Raw genomic sequence first — 22,251 nt, forward strand, 5'->3', positions numbered from 1 at the left:
TGAAGCCCCTCCCTATATTTCATCTCTAATCTTAAAATACACTCCTTCATGGAACCTGCACTCCCCTTTCTTTGCCAACTCCAAAACACTTGTTCTCCTCAGAGTACACCAGACCTTCCTCTGAGTCAGCGCTAAAAATAGCTTAAGGGGAATAAGCAGTACAGCAAATAGTGGTATATGGTGTAGTATACTTCTTTTTTTGGTCTTTTGGTCTTATTCAGCCCACTTTCCAAACTCTCCAAAATATATAGTGTACCCTTTTATTTAGTGATAAAACTATTTAAAATCACCCACAAGCAACCATCACCCACGATGGATAGACAATATACCATTAGGACAGATGTGCAGGCTAAAAAAAACTGCACAGAGAAAAAAGTTCTATCTGACCAAATGGCTTTTATAAATAAGCGGGTTAAAGAAAAGGGATACAGTAAAAGCATATTGGAAAAATCTGAAAAAAAATTGGGAAAAAATAGTAGAGATGAGCTGTTAAAAATAAAAGAAAAAGAAGTATCAGAAAAAAATACTCTAGTTTTCTCAACAACCTACAACCCCTAGAGCGAGGAATAGAAAAAAATTATAAAATAATCCATAATAATTAAATGTGATGAGGAACTGAAACAAGTAATTCCATCCCAACTGACCATGGTGTTCAAAAGGGCCAATAACTTAAAACAGATATTAACAAGGAATCACATAGAGACAGATGCTATAAAAAAGAAAAAGGCGGAATGGGCCGGGTTCTATCCCTGTGCTACATGTAAGGCATGCAGATATGGACAAAAAAAGAAACAGTTTACATCCAGCGTAACAAAAATAGAACATAACATAAAACGATGTATAAGATGCACCTCAAAAAATTTAATATATTACATTCAATGCCCATGTGGCTTGCAATATATAGGGAAAACTAATAGGAAACCATGTGACCGAATCAGGGAACACATAAATAATATAGAAAAGGGGAAGGAGTCACATAGTGTCTCAAAACATTTTAAAATGCACCATGAGAAAAATGCTAGAGGTATGTTATATTGGGGAATAGAAAAAATAATGAAAAGTGGAGAGGAAGAGATATTGTAAAGGACACCTTACGCCGAGAGAGTAAATGGATTCATCTGTTAGAGACACTAGCACCCAAAGGGCTTATAATATAGATTTTAACCTTAGAGCATTTTTATAGAAAAAAAACCCCTTTTATCCAAATGGAAGGGCTGTGTAACAAAAACTCACCCTGGTGGTCTAGTGGAGGGACGGCATGGACGCCTGCTGCCCCCTCGGTGGGAACGCCCACCGCACAGGTCTTCAGCGCCTCAGGCGCCGGTATCTTAGGGAGCGCGTGGCACGCCTCCTTGGAATTTAAAGGCGCAGGCGCGCTGACGTATGTCATCAGCACGCAATGGCGTGAAATTTAAAAGTACTTCATGATACCTTTTTTTTTTTTTACACACTGCCCGTTATAGGAGTTTGTTCCTGGTGCTTTCTGAGCTTTTGCTGTCCTGTTTTGAACCTGTTTGATTCCTGTTGTGACCCCTGCCTGGCTTTTGACTATTCTGACCTCTGGATCCTGACCTTTGCCTGAATACCAACTACCTCTTCTGCTTAACCCTTCTGATTGACTTCCTGGTTTGACCCTTGCCTGCCTGACTCTTCTGCTTAACCCTTCTGATTGACTTCCTGGTTTGACCCTTGCCTGCCTGACTACGTTTATTCTCTGCCTGCCCCAACCCGGCCAGATCTGACTACTCTATTGCTGAATATCCTGTACCGCGACCTTCTGCCAAAAAGACTCTAGCCAACAGTCATGCCCCTCTGCCTATCCACAACCTCTAGCAATGCACCTCTCGTTTAAGTCCTGGTGACATCCAAGTAGCTGAGGGCTCCTCCCGAGGCCAAAGATGGTCGGTCACACTACAGGTGAAGCACAAGCCGAGACCAGGGTGCTTGGCATTGGTTCTGGTGTTGGGTGCCGACCGTGACAGGCTGGAAATTAGGATTGTTTTCATTTTGTAATCAAACTGTAAATAATTTAATATACTGTAGATTATGTAAATATAACCCCACAAATTGATGGAAATGGAGTGACATAGAAATGGACTATAAAAAACCTATAAAGATGGATTTTAATTCATTAATTTTAATTAATTTATGTACACAAAAAATAATTCATTTCATTCATAGCGAAAGAAACATTTTACTCAAAATGATGCTCTAATTTCCAGCAAGAAAGCACGGTTTAAGAGAAAATACTTTGTACATAAAAATCTTTATGAGAATTGTAATTTTTTGTATGTGGAGCAATTGGAAAATTCAATAGCGTAATGGTGGAGGGTTGCCATGGAGAGGAAGATTGCCAATGGAATTAGGAATGGCAACAAACCCCCTTAAGAGAAGCACAAAAAAATGTTATTGAAACCTCTGAGGAAGTCGGGTCTCTGACGAAACTCGTTAGGCAGAACGAGGAGCAAGTTTCCAACGTCATTACCAAGCACCTGGAAGAGAAGCACGTGGCTGAAAAGCGACAATGGTCGGGGTTTGATCGCTGCAATTGCGGGTGAATACTGGACTGGCGGATATATGATGCTTGAATCCAAACTTATGCATATTTGTGAGTGTGATTTTAAATAAGTTTTATCACTAAAAAAAAGGGTTTTACACTATATATTTGCTCCATTTTTAAGATACAACAGAAGATGGGATTTGCAGATCAGGATTAACCTAATTTGATGGGCACAGATTACTTTTAAATGCTTGTGAGTACCCACCAAAACCACAGCTGGCGATTTAATACTACCACGTATGCGAGCCACATGAACTCTGTATAACAGAGTTTGGAAAGCAGGCTGATTAAGACCAAAAAGTATAAATATACTACACTGTATATAACTATAAGCTATTTTTTAGCGCTGACTCAGCTTTAATCGAAGGAAGACCTTAAGTAATCAGTCATTGAGGTATCACAAATTACAAATTTGTTTCTGAAACCCTAATGTCTCAATTGTAACCAAACCTTTAGTTGTAAACTCTTGCGAGTAGGGCCCTCTAATCCTATTGTACTCTGTAAACTCGTTTGTAATTTACCATTAAATAAATTAAGGCAAATCACTGCGTAACCTGTAGGCACTAAATAAATAGGTGATGATGATGATGATGAAAAGTAAAATTTAATGCGAATGAGTAAAATTACTTGATCTTGCTTTCTAAATTATAGCCACATTGTTAAACACTTTAAACTTAATTATGATGTTGCTTACCTCACCCAAAGAGTAATAATGACGGGGTATCTGGGAATCAGGGTATACATTTTCTAAGTACCAGGAAAAGGGCTTACACTGCAGTTTATGTCTTAGGCCTACTCTGGTAGCTATGTCTCCATAGTCAACTTTAGTCACACCTGTGAGAAAAGATAAGGTATTTTACACTGTGTTTTGAAATGTAGACCATGGCCATGCAATTGAATTGTATTAATATTTTAAAGCAAATTACAGTATGTGATCTACAGTAGTTCCAGTTCTACTAAGGCTATTAATGAAAGGAAATGACATTCTGCAACATTCTTAGTTGCAGTTGAAGTTTTCAGATTCTCAGCCTCCACTTGTTTAAAGGGATACTGTCATGGGAAAACATGTTTTTTTTCAAAACACATCAGTAAATAGTGCTGCTCCAGCAGAATTCTGCACTGAAATCCATTTTTCAAAAGAGCAAACAGATTTTGTTATATTCAATTTTGAAATTTTGGGTCTAGACATATTGACAATTTCCCAGCTGCCCCCAGTCATGTGACTTGTGCTCTGATAAACTTCAATTACTCTTTACTGCTGTACTGCGATTTGGAGTGATATCACCACCTCCCTTCCCCCCCCCAGCAGCCTAACAAAAGAACAATGGGAAGGTAACGAGATAGCAGCTCCCTAACACAAGATAACAGCTCCATAACACAAGATAACAGTTCCCTGGAAGATCAGCACTTAATAGTAAAAGCCAAGTCCCACCGAGACTGATTCAGTTACATTAAGTAGGAGAAATAACAGCCTGCCAGAAAGTAATTCCATCCTAAAGTACAAGTCACATGACTGGGGCAGCTGGGAAACTGACAAAATGTCTAGCCCCATGTCAGATTTCAAAATTGAATATAAGAAAAAATCTGTTTCTTCTTTTGAGAAATGGATTTCAGTGCAGAATTCTGCTGGAGCAGCACTATTAACTGATGTGATTTGGAAAAAACATGTTTTCCCATGACAGTATCCCTTTAATTGAAATGGGAGGTCTTTTGTTTTTCTACCAGAAAGTGCAATATATCTCACTGATACACAATAATACCATCCAGAGAAAGGTGCAACCTATAAAAAAAAACTGTAATACATTTTTTTAATCCCAACAAAACAAAATATGCACATCATATGCCCATATATGGCCCGTTCATAAAGCCTGAGAAAATTACCAAATACTTGTTTTACCAATACCAGTTCAGTTGCAGCTGGTATTGTGAAGTTATTCAATGGTATTGGGGTTAATATCACTTAAAATCATAATATGCCTTTAAGGGAGAGTTCCTAAGAGTAGTGCCAAAACTGAAATTATAATTATCTGTGTAGCATATAATTAAATAGAAGTATCAATTATGGTATATCCCCATGCCCCCATACCAACTTATTAGGCATAAAAACATTTCAATTTGGTGTCAATTAGTTGAATTCTACCATAAGGTAATTTGCCTCATAGCCAGATAACTCCCCTTTTAACACATCCAAAAAATTTAACTCCAGGCTCAGTCTATTGCCATGAGCCTTCAAACACTTCTGATTTTTCAACACAACTGTGTCTGTATACAAGGGCCCTTCTCTATTCGTATACTGGACTCACCAGTCCCAACAAGAATTAGGGAGTGGATATGCACAGACAGCAGTGGGTAACAGAGACAGTTTGCAGGCAAAACATCTCTATCAATTTATTGTTTACAACCTAGAGTACATTGTTGTCTGGTTGAAGTATCTCTAGGTCCTGCCTAATGCCCTTCTTCTATTTACACTGTTCAGTAATTAGCTGCCTCCCTAGATTCTCCTACATATCTGGGTAATCTGGTCCTGAATTATGATTTCCTATCTTTCTCGTGTGATTTTCCTTGTATCAAACATTGCTTTTTAAAGAAACATGCACAAACAATCTACAACATTTCTGCCCTACTTTTTAAATTAAGCTTTAGCTGTCCTTTAGGATTGTAAAGATTATAGCAAAACTATCAGCACCTGCACTGGCCCTGCATTCCCCTTCTCTGTTCTGTTCCTTCTTTTCTTGTCTACATTATTTGCCATATTCTCCCTTGCATTCTGTGCTTTCTTCTATCCTTTTTTTGCTCATCTTTTTAAATCTCCCTTAATTAGATATACAGTACACATTTATTTTCGTATATATTTTGCTTTTCTGCTCTTGCCCCTAATTTTGCTAACTTCATATCTGCATTTACTTTTCCTCAGACCCATTTGTTTTCTTCTTGCTGGCCACTTCTGATCTCCCTCCTAAACACAAAGCTGCACATTTTAACCTCCTTCCCAGGCCACTATGCCCCAGCCATTCACCCCTTGGTAGCAACACAAATGTGAAAAACTACCCCCAAGATAGTGTGATAGTGTAATTACTACCGTGATTTTGCATCTTTGTCTACCACATCATATTACCTCAGCAGCCGAAGCTCAGTATATAAGGTAAAAAACAAAATATGCTATGTTACCCCTACTATTAAACTATATAGCAAATCTAATCAATAATTGGAATAAAAAATATATTGGGTATAGAGTTGAAGACTATCCATTTAAATAATTCAACAGGAACTAATATTTTAAGTACACCGCAAGGATAGGATGGCAACCAATAGTTTACTTCAGCCCACTGCATAATTCTAAGAATCCAATTTCAATTTAGAGTGATTACTGCTAAGATTCAAATTTCTAAATATTAACCAGCATTCAGGGCTTTTTTTTTTTTGCATGGGGTTTTTTTTTTCCTTAGTCAATGTATAGATTTATGTATCCTATGTTACCAGAGAATATACTTGAAAGTGCAACTGAAAAAATGCTGAAATTATATATTAAAAATCACATAGTATTTTAGCAATAGTTTTTTTCAGTAGTACTACATGACATGAAAGACAGAAGTAAATGAGTGCTACTTACCAGGTGAAATGATATAAAAGAAGTTTTTGAATTCATCCATCCAGACTTCTGCAAGCCGTCTGTTATTCTTGTTAATGATTTGACCTGTGCCCCCTGGGAAAGTGTAAGGTGTGGCTTTTCGGAATACATGTCCAACATGTGAACAAGTCACTATTTCTAATGTACCACCACACTGCCATATCTTCAAATAAAAAAAAGCAAAGGAATCAAACTGTAATAACAATACAAAAGTCTAAACATTCTAAAAATAATTTTATTTTTTCTTAATCTGAAGCTACACTTACACGGAAAGATATTTCTAAATTTTCTCCTCCCCAAATGTCCATTCCAGCATCATATGTTCCTATTTCTTGGAAATAATCTCTGTCTATGGAAAAGAGGCCTCCTGCCATAGTAGGAGTCCTAAAAAAAGAATATTTTTTTACATACATACAGAATCTACAAACTACAGGTAAATTCAACAGAACAATTATTAAATTGCGACAACTTTAAACTCTGTTTTATCCTACCTCACAGGAAGTGTCCTATCACCTCTTCTTCGATCCATTTCACGTTGGGGAACAGGATACCAACGGAAGTTTAATTTCCAGTTGAATCCACCATAAGTCATATCAGAACCAGCCATATATTCAAACGTATCATCACTGATAACATCAATGATCGGACACACTACTGTCCGTCTGTAGAAAAATCAAAAGTGATTTATCTAATGAAGTCTCTGATCAAGTAGTTGTTCATTTAAGTTAAAAGTTATTTTCCATCTCTCTACACAGATGTGGAACCAACTAATGAAGGTTTTCTTCTTAATACGTCCAATTCTAGTAATACAACTACTAATCCATGGTTCACGTAAGAGGAAATTCAAAAGAGTCTAAAACATGTAAACATGAACAAAGGTCTGGGACTGGATGGTATTCATCGAAGGGTACTAATAGAGTTTAGCTCTGTGGTCAACAAACCTTGGTTCATGCAAGAGAAAATTCTAAAGAGATTAAAACATGTAAACATGAACAAAGGTTCAAAAGAAGGATATCAATTGGTTGGGAAAAAAAGTTGCTTGTGAAGGGACATGATTATAGACCGATAACAGGAGATTTTTTTTTCCATAAAAAGGGATCACCGCAGCGATTGCCCGAAATGTGGTCAAACCGCAGCTAATCTTATGCACTGTCTATGGGCCTGCCCGTTCATCAGGGGATTCTGGAGTCAGATACGTGATTATGCAACAAAACACTTGGTTAACTATATTCCACTCTCAGCATCGTGGGCGCTCTGGGCGTAACCCCACACGTTCATACCAAAATTTCGAGGGGGGCTAGAAGGCTCCTACTGATTATATCAGCAGTGGCAAAAAAAACTATATTACAAGTCTGGATATCCAACACCCCTCCCACTATCAAACTCTTCCTGGAGAAACTTGTTAAGAGTTTTTTACATGGACTGGATAGAAACATCTTTAAATAAAAACTCAATAATTCAAAGGCTTTTTGATACTTGGGAGACATTTATTGAGATTATACCACACACGATGAAGGTGAAATTGCATGAATGTTTTCAACATAATTAATGAGTGGTATGTTACGAGAATTGTAAGTGGGGATCCCCCTATTAACTTATGACTGAACGTATGCACAATGTAGCTGTAACCTCCGGCACGGCAGCGGCAGAGGCAAAATGTAACCAGCGAACAAGCAAAGAGAAAATGGACGGGTTATCACTGTGATATGGGTTAGAGGATGACAAACACGACAGTTAACATGTTACTTATGTTGTTAAATTTACACCGCAACATACTGACCATTCTTGCTACTTAATTTATTTTGAACCTCCATCTCGCTACGTGCGGGACTAACTGGTGACTCGATTTATGCATCCAATTAAATTAACGGTATTCTGTATATACCTTATGTGACCTATGTATGATTATCTTACCTTGTATTATTGTTGCCATGTACTCCTGACTGATACAGTGTACCGAGTTGTTACAGGAACTATGTGTCACTACCTTGAGATGGATGTAATTGTATCTGAATGTTGCTTGAATGAATAAAAAAAAAAAAAAAAAAAAAAAAAAAAGGGATCACCGCACCAGAGGCCACCCCTTTAGATTAGAGGAAAATAAGTTTAATTTGAAGAAATTGAGGTGGTTCTTCACAGTATGGACAGCGAGGTTGTGGAATGCCCTGTCTGTGATGTGATGGCTGATTCTTGTTAATGCCTTTAAGAAGAGCTTGGACGATTTCTTGAACAAACATAAAATTCAAGGTTATAGTAATACTAAAATCTACAATTAATATAGATATTGGTACATATAGTTTATGAAAGTATATGGAGGGGTCAGTGTGAGTGTATGTATGTATGTATGTATGTATGTATATGTATGTATGCTGGGTTTCATTTGGAGGAGTTGAACTTGATGGACTTTGGTCTTTATTTAACCCAACTTAACTAATAAACATGGATCATGGCTATACCTTTGATTAGTTAGAATTCTTATGTGGCAGAATTATATATTAATATTTTATGTGGCAGAAAAGTACAAAAGGTATAAAAGAGCCCATGTAATTGACTCTGCACAAGTATGACAATAGTAAAAATACACCAACATTTTATTGTACTAAGTATCTCCATTGATTTTTCAAAATATGTAGTCATTTGTGTAATATAGGTTCTAATTAGTGAAATTAATAAGTAACAAGAACATATATAGTACATTTATGGACAACAGTTTGCTTAACTATAATATAAATGCAAGTTGTACACTAAATAGCAGTGTGTTGGGAGTTTCCTTAAATGAGAAAGATCTAGGGGTTTTTGTAGATAACAAGTTGTCTAATTCTGGGCAGTGTCATTGTGTGGCTACTAAAGCAAATACAGTCCTGTCTTGCATAAAAAAGGGCATTAACTCAAGGGATGAAAACATAATTATGCCTCTTTATAGGTCCCTGGTGAGGCCTCATCTTGAGTATACAGTGCAGTTTTGGACTCCAGTCCTTAAGAGGGATATAAATGAGCTGGAACGAGTGCAGAGACGTGCAACTAAATTGGTTAGAGGGATAGAAGACAAATTATGAGGGTAGACTGTGAAGGTTGGGGTTGTTTTCTCTGGAAAAAAGGCGCTTGCGAGGGGACATGATTACACTTTACAAGTACATTAGAGGACATTATAGACAAACAGCAGGGGACCTTGTACTAGAGGCCACCCCTTTAGACAAGAAGAAAAGAAATTTCATTTGAAGCAATGTAGGTGGTTCTTCACAGTCAGGACAGTGAGGTTGTGGAATACACTGCCGGGTGATGTTGTGATGGCTGATTCAGTTAATGCCTTTAAGAATGGCTTGGATTATTTTTGGACAGAGAAAATATCAAAGGCTATTGTGATACTAAACTCTATAGTTAGTATAGATATGGGTATATATAATTTATGTGAAAGTAGGGAGGGGTGTGTTTATGGATGCTGAATTTTCATTTAGAGGGGTTGAACTTGATGGACTTTGTCTTTTTTCAACCCTATGTAACTCTTAAATAGGAAGAATGTGCTGTTGCCAATAGCAACAGTAACAAGTGCCAATTGAAAGCATCTACATACTGTATAAACATGTACTTAACATTTGAAAATTTAGCAACATTTAAAGAAAACATACATTGTTTTTCCTACTAAGGCTTTTGGCTTAAGGCCATGAATGTGTGATGTACACAGCAATGTAAAATTATTAATGTTGTACTGTTTGTACACAATTTATTTTTTTATTATTATTATTATTATTATTATTATTATTAACATGTATTTATAAAGCGCCAACATATTGCGTAGCGCTGTTTTACTTGTGGCTTAGGAAAAGTGCTATGTAAAAAGAAATGCAAACATTTCTGAGCATCTTCTTTTACCTTAATATAAATATGGCATTTTTACCTAGGTCTTAACTGAACAATTATATATAGTTCATATCAAAAGCTAAAAAGAAGGACGGCACTCCGGCCAAACAAAGAGCAGGTTTATTGCATTCTCCTGCAAGGATCTTATGCCGAACACATTTCAGGATTCAATCCCTTAGTCATAGGCATAGGCTGTACAGACAAGTTACATACAAAACTTATAAGGCGACCCCTATTGGGCTCACCATAGTAGCGCAGTTAAAAACTACAGATGTAGAGCTACCACATGCAAAACCTGCAAGGTCATTTCTACAGGGCCCAGTTTTAGTTTAGATCTAGTGCTACAGGACGGATATACCAGAATAACGGCTTTTACAATTGTAATACCAAGGGATGGTACACCTGCTGGAATGTAAATGTTGTGAGAAACAATATGTGGGTCGCACCACCCGCTGTTTAAAAGAAAAGGTACGGGAGCACATAAGAGCTATTGTCAAAAAGGATGATGGGTCCCCTGTAGGCAAGCACTTTGCCTTATGCTCCACAAAGGAAGTTCATGACTTGTTATTGAACAAGTAAGGACACCCCTCAGAGGGGGAGATCTGGTGTGCTCATTAAACCTAAGAGAGGCATTTTTGATTTTAAAATTTGAGACGATCTCATATTTATACTAATTTTGACTGGTACCCCCCTCTCCTTTGGATATACTTATTTATTCTCTATCCACGTTTGTCCCCCAGAATTTAACCATGGATAAGTCCATGGATAAGTCCAGGGAAAAGAAACACACATGGACACAGGAATCGTTCTGAGTAACAGCATGTTTTTAAAATACAAACAAGGGTTTTTACCTTTAGGATATTGTTTTTACTGTGATGAATAAAAATGTGGTTTTTAACTGCACTACTATGGCGATCCCAATAGGGGTCGCCATATACGTTTTGTATATAACTTGTCTGTACAGCTTTGGGTGTATGCCTATGGCTAAGGTATTGAATCCCGAAATGTGTAAGATCCTTGCAGGAGAATGCAATAAACCCGCTCTTTGTTTGACCAGAGTGCCGTCCTTCTTTTTGGCTTTTGATATGGATTTGAGCAGTTGGGACACTGTGGACCGAGCACCCGACAAGGAGTAAAAGGAACAGTTTATGGGAAGGCGAGCTTAGAGTGGCCCTTTTGGTTTGATTGAGGTATATAATTCATATGTTGTGCTCCTATATAACATCTTTGTTAATTTCATCTTTACAATTGGTATCTAATGCTTACTCTGGCACTCTTCAGCTCTTCAAACTGAAACAATACCTGTATTTTTATCAACCATTCAAATGTGGTTGGAGGTTGCTGGAATTTCCAGTGTAAAGGAATTAATAATTTTTCCGTCGTATAGGAGGAAAGGTTCAGGTGAATTAAAAAATTGTGAGAGAGGCTTATCCAAATGGAACAGCAAGATGGATGCAGGATGGTTAGGTATGGCCGTTCCCATAATTTCCTCAGAGATCCGTAGTATTTTATACCAGTAGGGGCGTATTACGGGGCATTCCCAAAAGCAATGTAGTAAGGTACCTGTGGCGGATGAGCATCTCCAGCAAAGATCAGAGGTGTGTTCCCATATTTTCTTTAGACGAGCTGGGGTATAATACCACAGAGTCAGTAATTTATCGTTAAACTCTTGGATTCTACAGCATCTGGAGCTGCAACGAAGGTCGTTAATGAGGGTGCATAATTGTTCTATATTTAGTTCCAACTCCAGGTCTCTAGAAATAAAATTTAAGTGAGTAACGTCTGTTTTTTGGTGATTAGTGTTTTTGTGAAAGCACTTGTGGAGGTGGATTCTACTGTGAACATAGTTTTTCAAAGATAGAAGGGACGATACAGTATTGAGTTTCCTCCTAAGTTATGGAAATAATGTCGGATTTGAATAAATTTATAATGGTCATTTGGTGAAAAAGGTTTGACTTTCATGAATTGATCTTTTTTATGAATTTGTCTTCATGTATGAAGTATATCAGCTGTAAGTTATCATGTATTAGCCAGTCGGTGAGCTAAAATATGTCCACTCCTGGGGGGAAAGCTGGGTTGTTAATTAATGGTAGTAGTGGGGAGGGATGCCTAGTCAGTTCACCTGATTTTTTAAGTGTGTCCCATACTGCCATAGTGTTTTTTAAGGTGGGGTGATCTCTGTATCTGATACGGCAATGTATATGGTTAATCCAAGGTAGGCGTATGAGTTAGGTGTATGTGGCTTGTTGCCATATGGAGATCCAGCTCTTATCGTCAGCGTGATGGGGCCAATCAAGTATTCTGTTAAGGATTGCTGAATGGTAGTACTAGGGAGTGTCAGTCCGCAAACCTGTTTGCTATTTGTTAGAATCTTGGTCTTAATTCTAGGATGTCTGCCCTGCCAGATGAAGTTCCTGATTGTCTTGTCTACTTTGGAAAAAATCCTTTGGGGCAGGTAGGGGTATTACTTGAAATGTGTATAGTAATAGTGGCATTACATGTAGTTTAATACCCTTCCAATATCCTTTCATTTGGTGAGGTCTGCTGTGATTTTAATGGCTATTCTAGAATAATTTAGGGAAGTCCAGTTTGTGTAATCGTTTGTAATATGCAGTCCCAGGTACTGCATGGAGTTGTTGGCCCAGCTGTACTGAAAATTCATCCCAAGAGATGATTTTGTTTTACCTGAGAGATTTAAATCAGGGGCAAAGGATTTTTTGGAGTTCATTTTGAAATGACTGAGATTCCCATATGATTCTACTTCTTGTTTCAGATTGGCAAGGGAGTCTTTGGGACTGGACAGGAAAAATAGAAGATCGTCCGCATATGCTGCCACTTTATGATGCTTTTCTCGAATGCGGATGCCCTGAATTTGGGAGTTGGATCTGATTTTACAAAACAATGGCTCTAGCATTAATATGAATAGTGTGAGGGACAGACGGCAACCTTGTCTAGTTGCTTTTCTTACAGTAATGGGGTTCGTTAGGAATTGGTTAACCCTAATTCAGGAATTTGGGGATTGATTATAGGGCGCCTATCCAACACATCATGTTATTGCCGAATCCATAATGTGAAAGGCAAGACAGCATAAAGTTCCAGTTTACTCTGTCAACTGCTTTTTGTGTGTCGGTAGAGAGCATTAAAATTTGTTGGTTATTTTTTTTAGCCATGCAGTTTTAGTCTATTAGTCAATTTAAATTATCCCTAGCTTCTCTGCCTGGTACAAAAACCAACTTGGTCCAAATGTATAAGTTTGTTAAGCAGAGTTTGTATTCTTCTGGATAAGATACTAGCAAGTAGTTTAACATCCCCGTTGATGAGGGATATCAGACGGTAATTTGTTCGGTCTTTTCCGGGTTTCAGGATAAGAGAGATGTGAGCTTCTAACGACTGTGGGCTGAATTGTCCCCCTTGAGTATATGGTTACATGCCGTTAAAAGTTGTGGCATAAGTGACTTCTTAAAAGTTTTATAGTATATAACCGATAGTCCATCAAGGCCTGGGCATTTACCTAGTGGTGAGTTATCCAAGGTTTCATTTAGTTCCTCTAATGTCAGTTCTCGTTCCAGGGTTGCTGTCTCAAAGTGAGATAGTTTGGGGAGCGCCTAAATAATCTGAGATTCTATTTTGGGGGTTATTACCCTTATCCTAATTTAAATTGTAGAGGGTGGAATAAAAGTCTTGGAAAACCTGAGCTATTTGCTTACTGTTATAGGATGTTTGCCCCTCTTTGATTTTGAGACAGTCTATGTAATTACTGTGCGTATCTGAGTGTGTTTGCTAGGATCTTCCCACATTTGTCTCCATGCTCATAGAATCTGTGCTGAGCTATAGTAATCGCCCTCTGTGAATTAGAAAGTTCTTGCCTTGCTAAAGTGATATCTAGTATAGGTAAATCTAGAAACAACTGGATTTGCTGAGTAATCAATGAAGACTTTTCACTACTAATCCGAGCAGCTTCTTCAGTTCAACTGACTGGTGTGGGAAATTCTCGTCATATAAACTCTTCCACTAATCCAATCACAATGGTACATTGTAACTCTTCAAAGAGGTGACATCTAAGAAATTCACAGAAGTGTTGATTCTGTGTAGTTTCTGTGATAGGATTATCCAATGTGTCATGCAACTCATAGAACAGGTGTTACTTGTGAGAGTTGCATGAATGGATGTGTGAAGTGTTCTGAAACCCCGGGGAACAGATGTTAGAAAAGCATTGTATGTAGCAGACAGGTGGTGTCGAAGGCCCCCACCTTTGTTGAGGGATGGTTTCTCCACCTTGACATGAATCGCCTCTTTCACGCCTCGTTCAAACCAGCGGTCTTCTTTATCCAAGCTTTGGACCTTGCTATCTTCAAAGGAGTGTCCCTCGTCTTTTAGGTGTAGAAAGACAGCTGAGTTTATGCTACTGACAATGGGTTTTAGCTGGACTCCTTCTTTGTGTATCTTGGGGAGTCCGTATAAGCATGGTGTGGCTTCTCTGGGGTACAGACGGTGGTATAAAACTCAAATGGCTTTCTCCCTTTCAAGTTGTTGTAGGCAACCTATCACCTTTTTCTTGTAACCATTGTTTGGGTCTTTCCTTACAAAGTATTGGGTAGGTAGATACTAGCAAATGTGTACTTGTGGTTAGCAAGCTGGCCTTTCACAAACACAAACACATAACTGCCCTCTTTATCTCTTATGCAATCTGCCAGTTGGAATTGAGAATTTTGGGAGAAAAGGATTGCGACGCCTCTGACCTTTTCCGTTTGGGAGTGGTTTATGTATGTCTCAGGAAAGTATCTGTTGTTCCATTTAGGGCTGGAACCTTCTTTGTAATGCGTTTCTTGTATAAATGTAATATTAGCTTTGCATTTGCGTAGTTGTGTAAATAGTAGTATTCGTTTAGTGGGGGAATTGAGCCTGTTAACATTTAGGCTGACAATTTTGAAAGAGCTCGGATTAGTGTGTGTCATTGGCATTATGGGGGTGGGAGAAAAGAAAATTAAGGGGGAAGAAGGGAGGAAGAAGAGGAGTAGCGGAGGTGGTTAGAGAGGTGAGGGGGTTTACAGTAGTAGGCAGTGTCTGGAAGGGGGGTGAGAACCGCAATCCTAGTTTATATAGGTTGCCGCAGAGTTGTAAGGGGTGAACGGGGGGGGGAGCCCCGTGCCTAGGGCTAAAAGCATAGAGCTATAGCCATACATAACCATAAACAGTGGAGGAATATATCCCAGGAAGCAATAATGAGTCAAATCAGTAAGTGTGTATTCCCCCCCCCACACACTTTTTCTCTTTCCTCCCCCCTTTGGTATGTGTAAATGTTTGATACCTTTTGACATACGTAGGTACCTGTGTTAGGGCAAATAAAGGCAATTATTCAAAGTTTGAGACATTTCTCCTGTGAAATGGTAATTTCACTCTATGTGTTATGCTACTCGGACATGCTCCCAGTTAAGGTGTTTGTGTAGAGTAGAAGAGGAGTGTAAACCAGGTATTTTACACCCTTTGTAATCAGGGAAATCCCCTTCAAACCTGAGTAGTGTTAAGAGAATTGGAATAAGAGTTTATGCTCTATTGTTCAGTGGACGGATCTTGCACTTGGGTCTGCCAGGGGTAGTGTAGTTAGGCTGCAGTATATCCATCTAGGCAGTAGTAGGAGTCTCTTATCCACTTTGTTGTACCCATAGCGTAGCTCGGTATCCTGGCATTATCCATTTAAATATTCGATCTGTATGAATTCAGGTGTTGAGGAAGGCCCGGACTAGCAATCTGTGGGTTCTAGCAAATGCCAGAGGGGCTGCTAATAAGATGCCATAGAAAGTCAGTATTTAGTGGGCTGGTGGGGGCTGTTTGGGCCTCTGTGTACATGAAATGGCAGGGCCAATTTTAATTCTCAGCCTGGACCTGTCTGGAGGGTTGCTGTTAGTGAGCAGTAATATATAGTGTCTGAGCTAGTGCTGTTGGGCTGATGGCACTGTTCACAGTTTCCGTCTGTCTGGTCCTTAGTTTCCACCGCACTTAGAGAAAGCTCCAAGCTAGGATCAGTTACTATTTGTATTATATAAGAGGTATCTGCCGGCAGGCATAATTGTAACGGGGGAATATGCATTCCATGTTATGTCCTTCTGTAGTAGTTCAGCATATTGCTAGTAGTGGTACTGAGTTGTACAGGGGGTTCCTGATATTATATACAGTATACTGAGGTAGGCCCTTTTATCTCTTTTCTGGGAGTTGTGCAAAGGGTTAACAAGGTAGTACGATTACATCTGGTTTGGTCACGGTCAGTTCTTAGCGGCTATTCTAGCGTTGCATATGTTAACTACGGGGATGTGACCCAGGGCCGGATTTGTGATCCGTGTACCCAGAGGCTGGCTTCCTCCGTCATCCCCTCCCCTCGGATTGTGGAGTGTCCCCTTCTTGCCGTTGCTACTCTGTGTATACAATCTGTTGGGATGTCTGTGGATTTGTCTTGTTGGAGCAGTTTGTCAAATAGTTCAGTTAACAGGGCTTTTTGGCTTTGACTATGATTTTCTGCGTCTTCTAGTTGACGCTTAAGTTCCCATATCTGTCCCGTGTGTTTATCCAGTTGGCGATTGTGAGATTGCACTCTCTCTGCCAATTATTTCTGCGTGTGTTCCATCAATGTGCGAGGGCCTTTATGTCTTCTTGTGCTGCCTTATCAGATGACAGTTGTAGCAAGTCCTCTTTTTTTCGGCAGAGATGCTAAGAGTCTTGGCAGGTCTGCTTCCAATGGAGTCAAGGGTGTGGGATGGGGCAAGTGTGGAAATGAAGGCCTCATCGCCCTCCGCCATCTTGGGCTCCGATCTGGTCTGCAAGAGATGTCAGTTTCTCAAAGTATCTGTTGATATCTTTGTCCTGTTTCACAGGCAGGGACTTTTGGGAGCTGTAAGGTTTTGTTCTGCTTCCCCATATTTATCGGGGTAATAGTGGTAGTAGTAGTGTAGGCACGAAGCTCACCCTCCCCACGTCTGTTCAGCTCAACATCAGGCCACATCCCCACCTATCAATAACTTGAATACAAACTGTCACTTGTCTTTGGTCCATTCATGTGAATGACAAACAGCACAAAGTGGTTTAGGGTGTTCCTCTGTCGTATTCAAATACTGTAGAGCAGTGCTGTCCAACTTCTATGGTACAGGCCGGAATTTTTCTGGCCTACGTGTGGAGGGCCAATAATGGAAGCCAGTATTAGCCACACCCCTTTAAACCACACCAATATTATCTCAAAAACTTTTAAGAAGATGTCCACATTAATGGTGGAAAAAAGGTTTTGGCCGCTCTAGACCCACCCCCTGTATGTTCAATTTAGTGCAGCTCCATTTTGGTATACCGGGTGCTCAGCCACCAACGTTCCCACTGTAATCTGGAAAGGCGGCACAAAAAAATAAAGTGCTTGGTGCTCACTGCAGGGATATCACGCATATGTCAAAAATTTGAGTCGTACCCTTAAATATACCATAAATACACCCTTTAAGGAACAGTAACACCCAAAAATAAAAGCATTTAAAGTAATTCAAATATAATATACTGTTGCCCTGCATTGGTAAAATGTATGCATTTGCTTTAGAAACTTTATATGGAAAGGTTGCCATGGGGGCAGCCATTTAATCTGAAAAAAGAGAAAAGGCACAGGTTACTTAGCAGATAAGCTTTGTAATAGAAGACAATGGGATCCTGTAGAATGCATCTGTTATCTCCTATGTAACCTGATCCTCGGATTGGCTGCCCCCATGGATACACAGCAGCTTGTTTATATAAACTATAGTAGAATTCTGAAGGAAACACACTCGTTTTACCAATACAGGGAAAATGTACATTATACATTTAGTTACTGTTCCTTTAAATCCATATGCTGTATCCTTCCCCTGTGGATAACACTGCACCCCCAGCACATAAACACCTTAGAAGCACCCTAACAACATTTTCCAAATGCAAAGAAACCCCATAACAGGCTATGGCACACAGGGAGCATAATGCAAGATGAGTATGGCACACATAGGGAGCAAAGGGCAGGCAGAGTATTTGCACACACAGGGAGCATAGGGCTAACAGAGTACCTATTAAGACTCTAACATGGGCAGTTCATACTGTGCTACATACAATGACACAATGCTGGTGCCCCTCCAGCAGTTTGTCTGAGGTGTGAACATGTGAACTATGTGGGCACTTTCAATCTGGGTCTGAGGTGTGAACAATGCAGGGTGATTACAGGTATGAACAATGCAGGAGCTCAAGGTCTGAATTCCAGTACGATAACTTTTAACTTTTACACATGGTACGAAATCACAGCAGGCAGACTTTCATGTGGGAGGCAACACAAGGGGGGTTGCGGGCCGCCAAGTTGAACAGCCCTGCTGTAGAGACATTCATAAGAAGGCATTCAAAGACAAAAATCGCTGTGTGGTATCATAAAAAAAGTATGAGCAATATAGGTGTGAGTTAGGGCTTTTAATATGTAAAGGAACTGAAATATTACTCACAAATGCATTTAGAGATCATGCATACTAGATATGTATTAAAGGTATAGGATCTATTATGCAAAATGCTTGGGGCCCGGTGTTTTCCAGATAAGGGATCTTTCGTTCATTTAGATCACCATATCTTAACTTTTTAAACATACCACAAAAAAAATGTAAATATTGTGTATATATATATATATATATATATATATATATATATATATATATATATATATATATATATATATATATATATATATATATATATATATATATATATAAATAAATATAAAAAGGACCACCAATATGGATGCATGCAGCTTAGTTGAAATCAAGTACAAGGTACTGTTTTATTACTACAGAGAAAATGATATGTAAAAGAAATTGTATTATTTGCTTAAAATGGACTCTATGAGAGATGGGCTTTCTGTAATGCTAAGCTTTCTAAATAACAGGTTTTTAGATAGGGAATTGCAAACCTGTACTTGACAGAACTACCATACAATTTCTACATAATATGTTCTGAATAAATGGGGTATAGGTTATCACCAGTCTACCATGAACACACTCCCACTGTATAAACACACACCAGCTTTCCCTCAGCTGCTGCCTGTTAGACTAATATATAATGAGCAGCAGTTTTTCAAAAAAGCTGTCTTGATTTTACAAAGCAGTGATATTTCATTGTTTTTATTTGCATCAAACAGGAGTTCATTTCACTTAAAATATTCTAATACTGGTGTCTCAAGAAACTTTTTTACCTGTCATGATTTATGCGTGCCAACAAAGGCTCCAGCCAGCCTACAGTACATTCGCAGTGGGCATCTAAAAACGTAATTACTTGGCCTTTAGATGCAGCAGCACCCCTTAGACGAGCCCTGATCAACCCTGAACGCTGCTCCATCCGTATTACATGAACAGGTACTGAAAGTTTTTTTACATATGTCTCCAGTGCTCTTTTCAAAAAGTCTGCAAGAATGAATGAACAACAAATAAGAGTCATTATTAATGTTTTTGTAACCTTATATACACATGAATTACCAACAAGTGATAAAAATTACAATTTTATATTTTTTTATTCTGCTGAATGAATTCTAACACTATTCGAGTTTAGGGCAATGCAAACTATCCCAAAATTCCATGTGATCTACTGACCACATCACAACTGGTACTCTTCAATGCTTTGTGTTTTTACTGTTTCTTTATATTGCAGCTTTACATTTCATACTCTAATCATTTATGCAGAATATGCATTTAATCAGTAGAGATCTGGCAACCCTATGCCAATACAGACAAACACATATGAAAGGGCCAAGTAGTATTTATCTTATGTATGCACTGAATTTAAATATAAAGAAGTGCAGTCTGCATCAAAGTATTCTTATTTCCCTATCGTTGTTCTGTATGAAGGGGATACAATGACAACTGCATGGATTTAATTCTCTGGAATGCTAGCAGATTAGCAATGTGGTCAATGTGTTTAATTTCTAAAATGTTTTCTTCCTACTCCCCACCCGACTTTAAATACTTGCAGCTAACAATATTATTATAACCCCTATTCAAACTCGAAGGCAACTGTAATAAAGGGGAACTAAAGTCTAAAATAGAATAATGCTAGAAATGCTGTATTTTGTATACTAAACATAAACTTACTGCACCAGAAGCCTAATTCAACAAATGATTTATGTTTTCAAAGTTGGCCGCAGGGGGCTGTCATCTTGTAACTTTGTTAAACATCTTTGCAAGACCAAGACTACACACATGCTCAGTGTGGTCTGGGCTTCAGTTGGGAGGTTAAGCTAAGGGATGGTCATAAATTATCAAAACAGCACAAGGCAAATAATACAGTATCTGCAATAGAAGCCGATACAGCAAGCCTGATTAATAATCAGAATATGCAGACTGCACTGGGTCTGCGGATACAAATCTCTACACAGTCGCCGGCTGCTTTATAGTGAAACAAACAAATCTACTAAAGGTCAGGGAAGTAAGGTGGGGTATGAAAAGTATGATTGTTTCCTTGCAGAGCAGTTAGGGACCGTCTGAAGTTTCCTATCTACAGCGGTCAGAGCAAGTAAAACTAACGGGAAATTTCACCGCATACAGTAAGGTTTATTATTAAAATGGTAGACATTTTTTGATTAAAGAATATTGGAGAAAGATTTCTTTTTTTAAAAAATGGGGTTTAATTTTTTTTGCCTTTACATCTCCTTAAATGAGGTTTTCCCATTGGAAAACAGCACAAAGTGGTTTAGGGTGTTCCTCTGTCGTATTCAAATACTGTAGAGCAGTGCTGTCCAACTTCTATGGTACAGGCCGGAATTTTTCTGGCCTACGTGTGGAGGGCCAATAATGGAAGCCAGTATTAGCCACACCCCTTTAAACCACACCAATATTATCTCAAAAACTTTTAAGAAGATGTCCACATTAATGGTGGAAAAAAGGTTTTGGCCGCTCTAGACCCACCCCCTGTATGTTCAATTTAGTGCAGCTCCATTTTGGTATACCGGGTGCTCAGCCACCAACGTTCCCACTGTAATCTGGAAAGGCGGCACAAAAAAATAAAGTGCTTGGTGCTCACTGCAGGGATATCACGCATATGTCAAAAATTTGAGTCGTACCCTTAAATATACCATAAATACACCCTTTAAGGAACAGTAACACCCAAAAATAAAAGCATTTAAAGTAATTCAAATATAATATACTGTTGCCCTGCATTGGTAAAATGTATGCATTTGCTTTAGAAACTTTATATGGAAAGGTTGCCATGGGGGCAGCCATTTAATCTGAAAAAAGAGAAAAGGCACAGGTTACTTAGCAGATAAGCTTTGTAATAGAAGACAATGGGATCCTGTAGAATGCATCTGTTATCTCCTATGTAACCTGATCCTCGGATTGGCTGCCCCCATGGATACACAGCAGCTTGTTTATATAAACTATAGTAGAATTCTGAAGGAAACACACTCGTTTTACCAATACAGGGAAAATGTACATTATACATTTAGTTACTGTTCCTTTAAATCCATATGCTGTATCCTTCCCCTGTGGATAACACTGCACCCCCAGCACATAAATAAACACCTTAGAAGCACCCTAACAACATTTTCCAAATGCAAAGAAACCCCATAACAGGCTATGGCACACAGGGAGCATAATGCAAGATGAGTATGGCACACATAGGGAGCAAAGGGCAGGCAGAGTATTTGCACACACAGGGAGCATAGGGCTAACAGAGTACCTATTAAGACTCTAACATGGGCAGTTCATACTGTGCTACATACAATGACACAATGCTGGTGCCCCTCCAGCAGTTTGTCTGAGGTGTGAACATGTGAACTATGTGGGCACTTTCAATCTGGGTCTGAGGTGTGAACAATGCAGGGTGATTACAGGTATGAACAATGCAGGAGCTCAAGGTCTGAATTCCAGTACGATAACTTTTAACTTTTACACATGGTACGAAATCACAGCAGGCAGACTTTCATGTGGGAGGCAACACAAGGGGGGTTGCGGGCCGCCAAGTTGAACAGCCCTGCTGTAGAGACATTCATAAGAAGGCATTCAAAGACAAAAATCGCTGTGTGGTATCATAAAAAAAGTATGAGCAATATAGGTGTGAGTTAGGGCTTTTAATATGTAAAGGAACTGAAATATTACTCACAAATGCATTTAGAGATCATGCATACTAGATATGCATGATCTCTGAGCGGTGTTGAGCGGTGCTGCCTCAGGTGCACCCTGCTGCG

General features: G+C 38.9%; 1 protein-coding gene across 6 annotated transcripts in view; it reads right to left on the reverse strand.

Moving 5' to 3' along the window:
* Positions 1–22,251, reverse strand: part of galnt1.S (polypeptide N-acetylgalactosaminyltransferase 1 S homeolog) — a 239,510-nt gene that overhangs the window by 42,410 nt on the left and 174,849 nt on the right. For all 6 annotated transcript variants that reach the window (XM_041567102.1, XM_041567103.1, XM_041567101.1 and 3 more), the window contains 5 exons: positions 19,267–19,474; positions 6,680–6,850; positions 6,455–6,572; positions 6,171–6,351; positions 3,255–3,394 (listed from right to left, as the gene is read on the reverse strand). In XM_041567102.1, the coding sequence (XP_041423036.1) occupies positions 3,255–3,394; positions 6,171–6,351; positions 6,455–6,572; positions 6,680–6,850; positions 19,267–19,474 (818 nt within the window). The remainder of the gene's footprint in view (positions 1–3,254; positions 3,395–6,170; positions 6,352–6,454; positions 6,573–6,679; positions 6,851–19,266; positions 19,475–22,251) is intronic.

The sequence above is a fragment of the Xenopus laevis genome, chromosome 6S, assembly GCF_017654675.1.
Source record: "Xenopus laevis strain J_2021 chromosome 6S, Xenopus_laevis_v10.1, whole genome shotgun sequence".
NCBI classification, from domain to species: Eukaryota; Metazoa; Chordata; class Amphibia; order Anura; family Pipidae; genus Xenopus; species Xenopus laevis.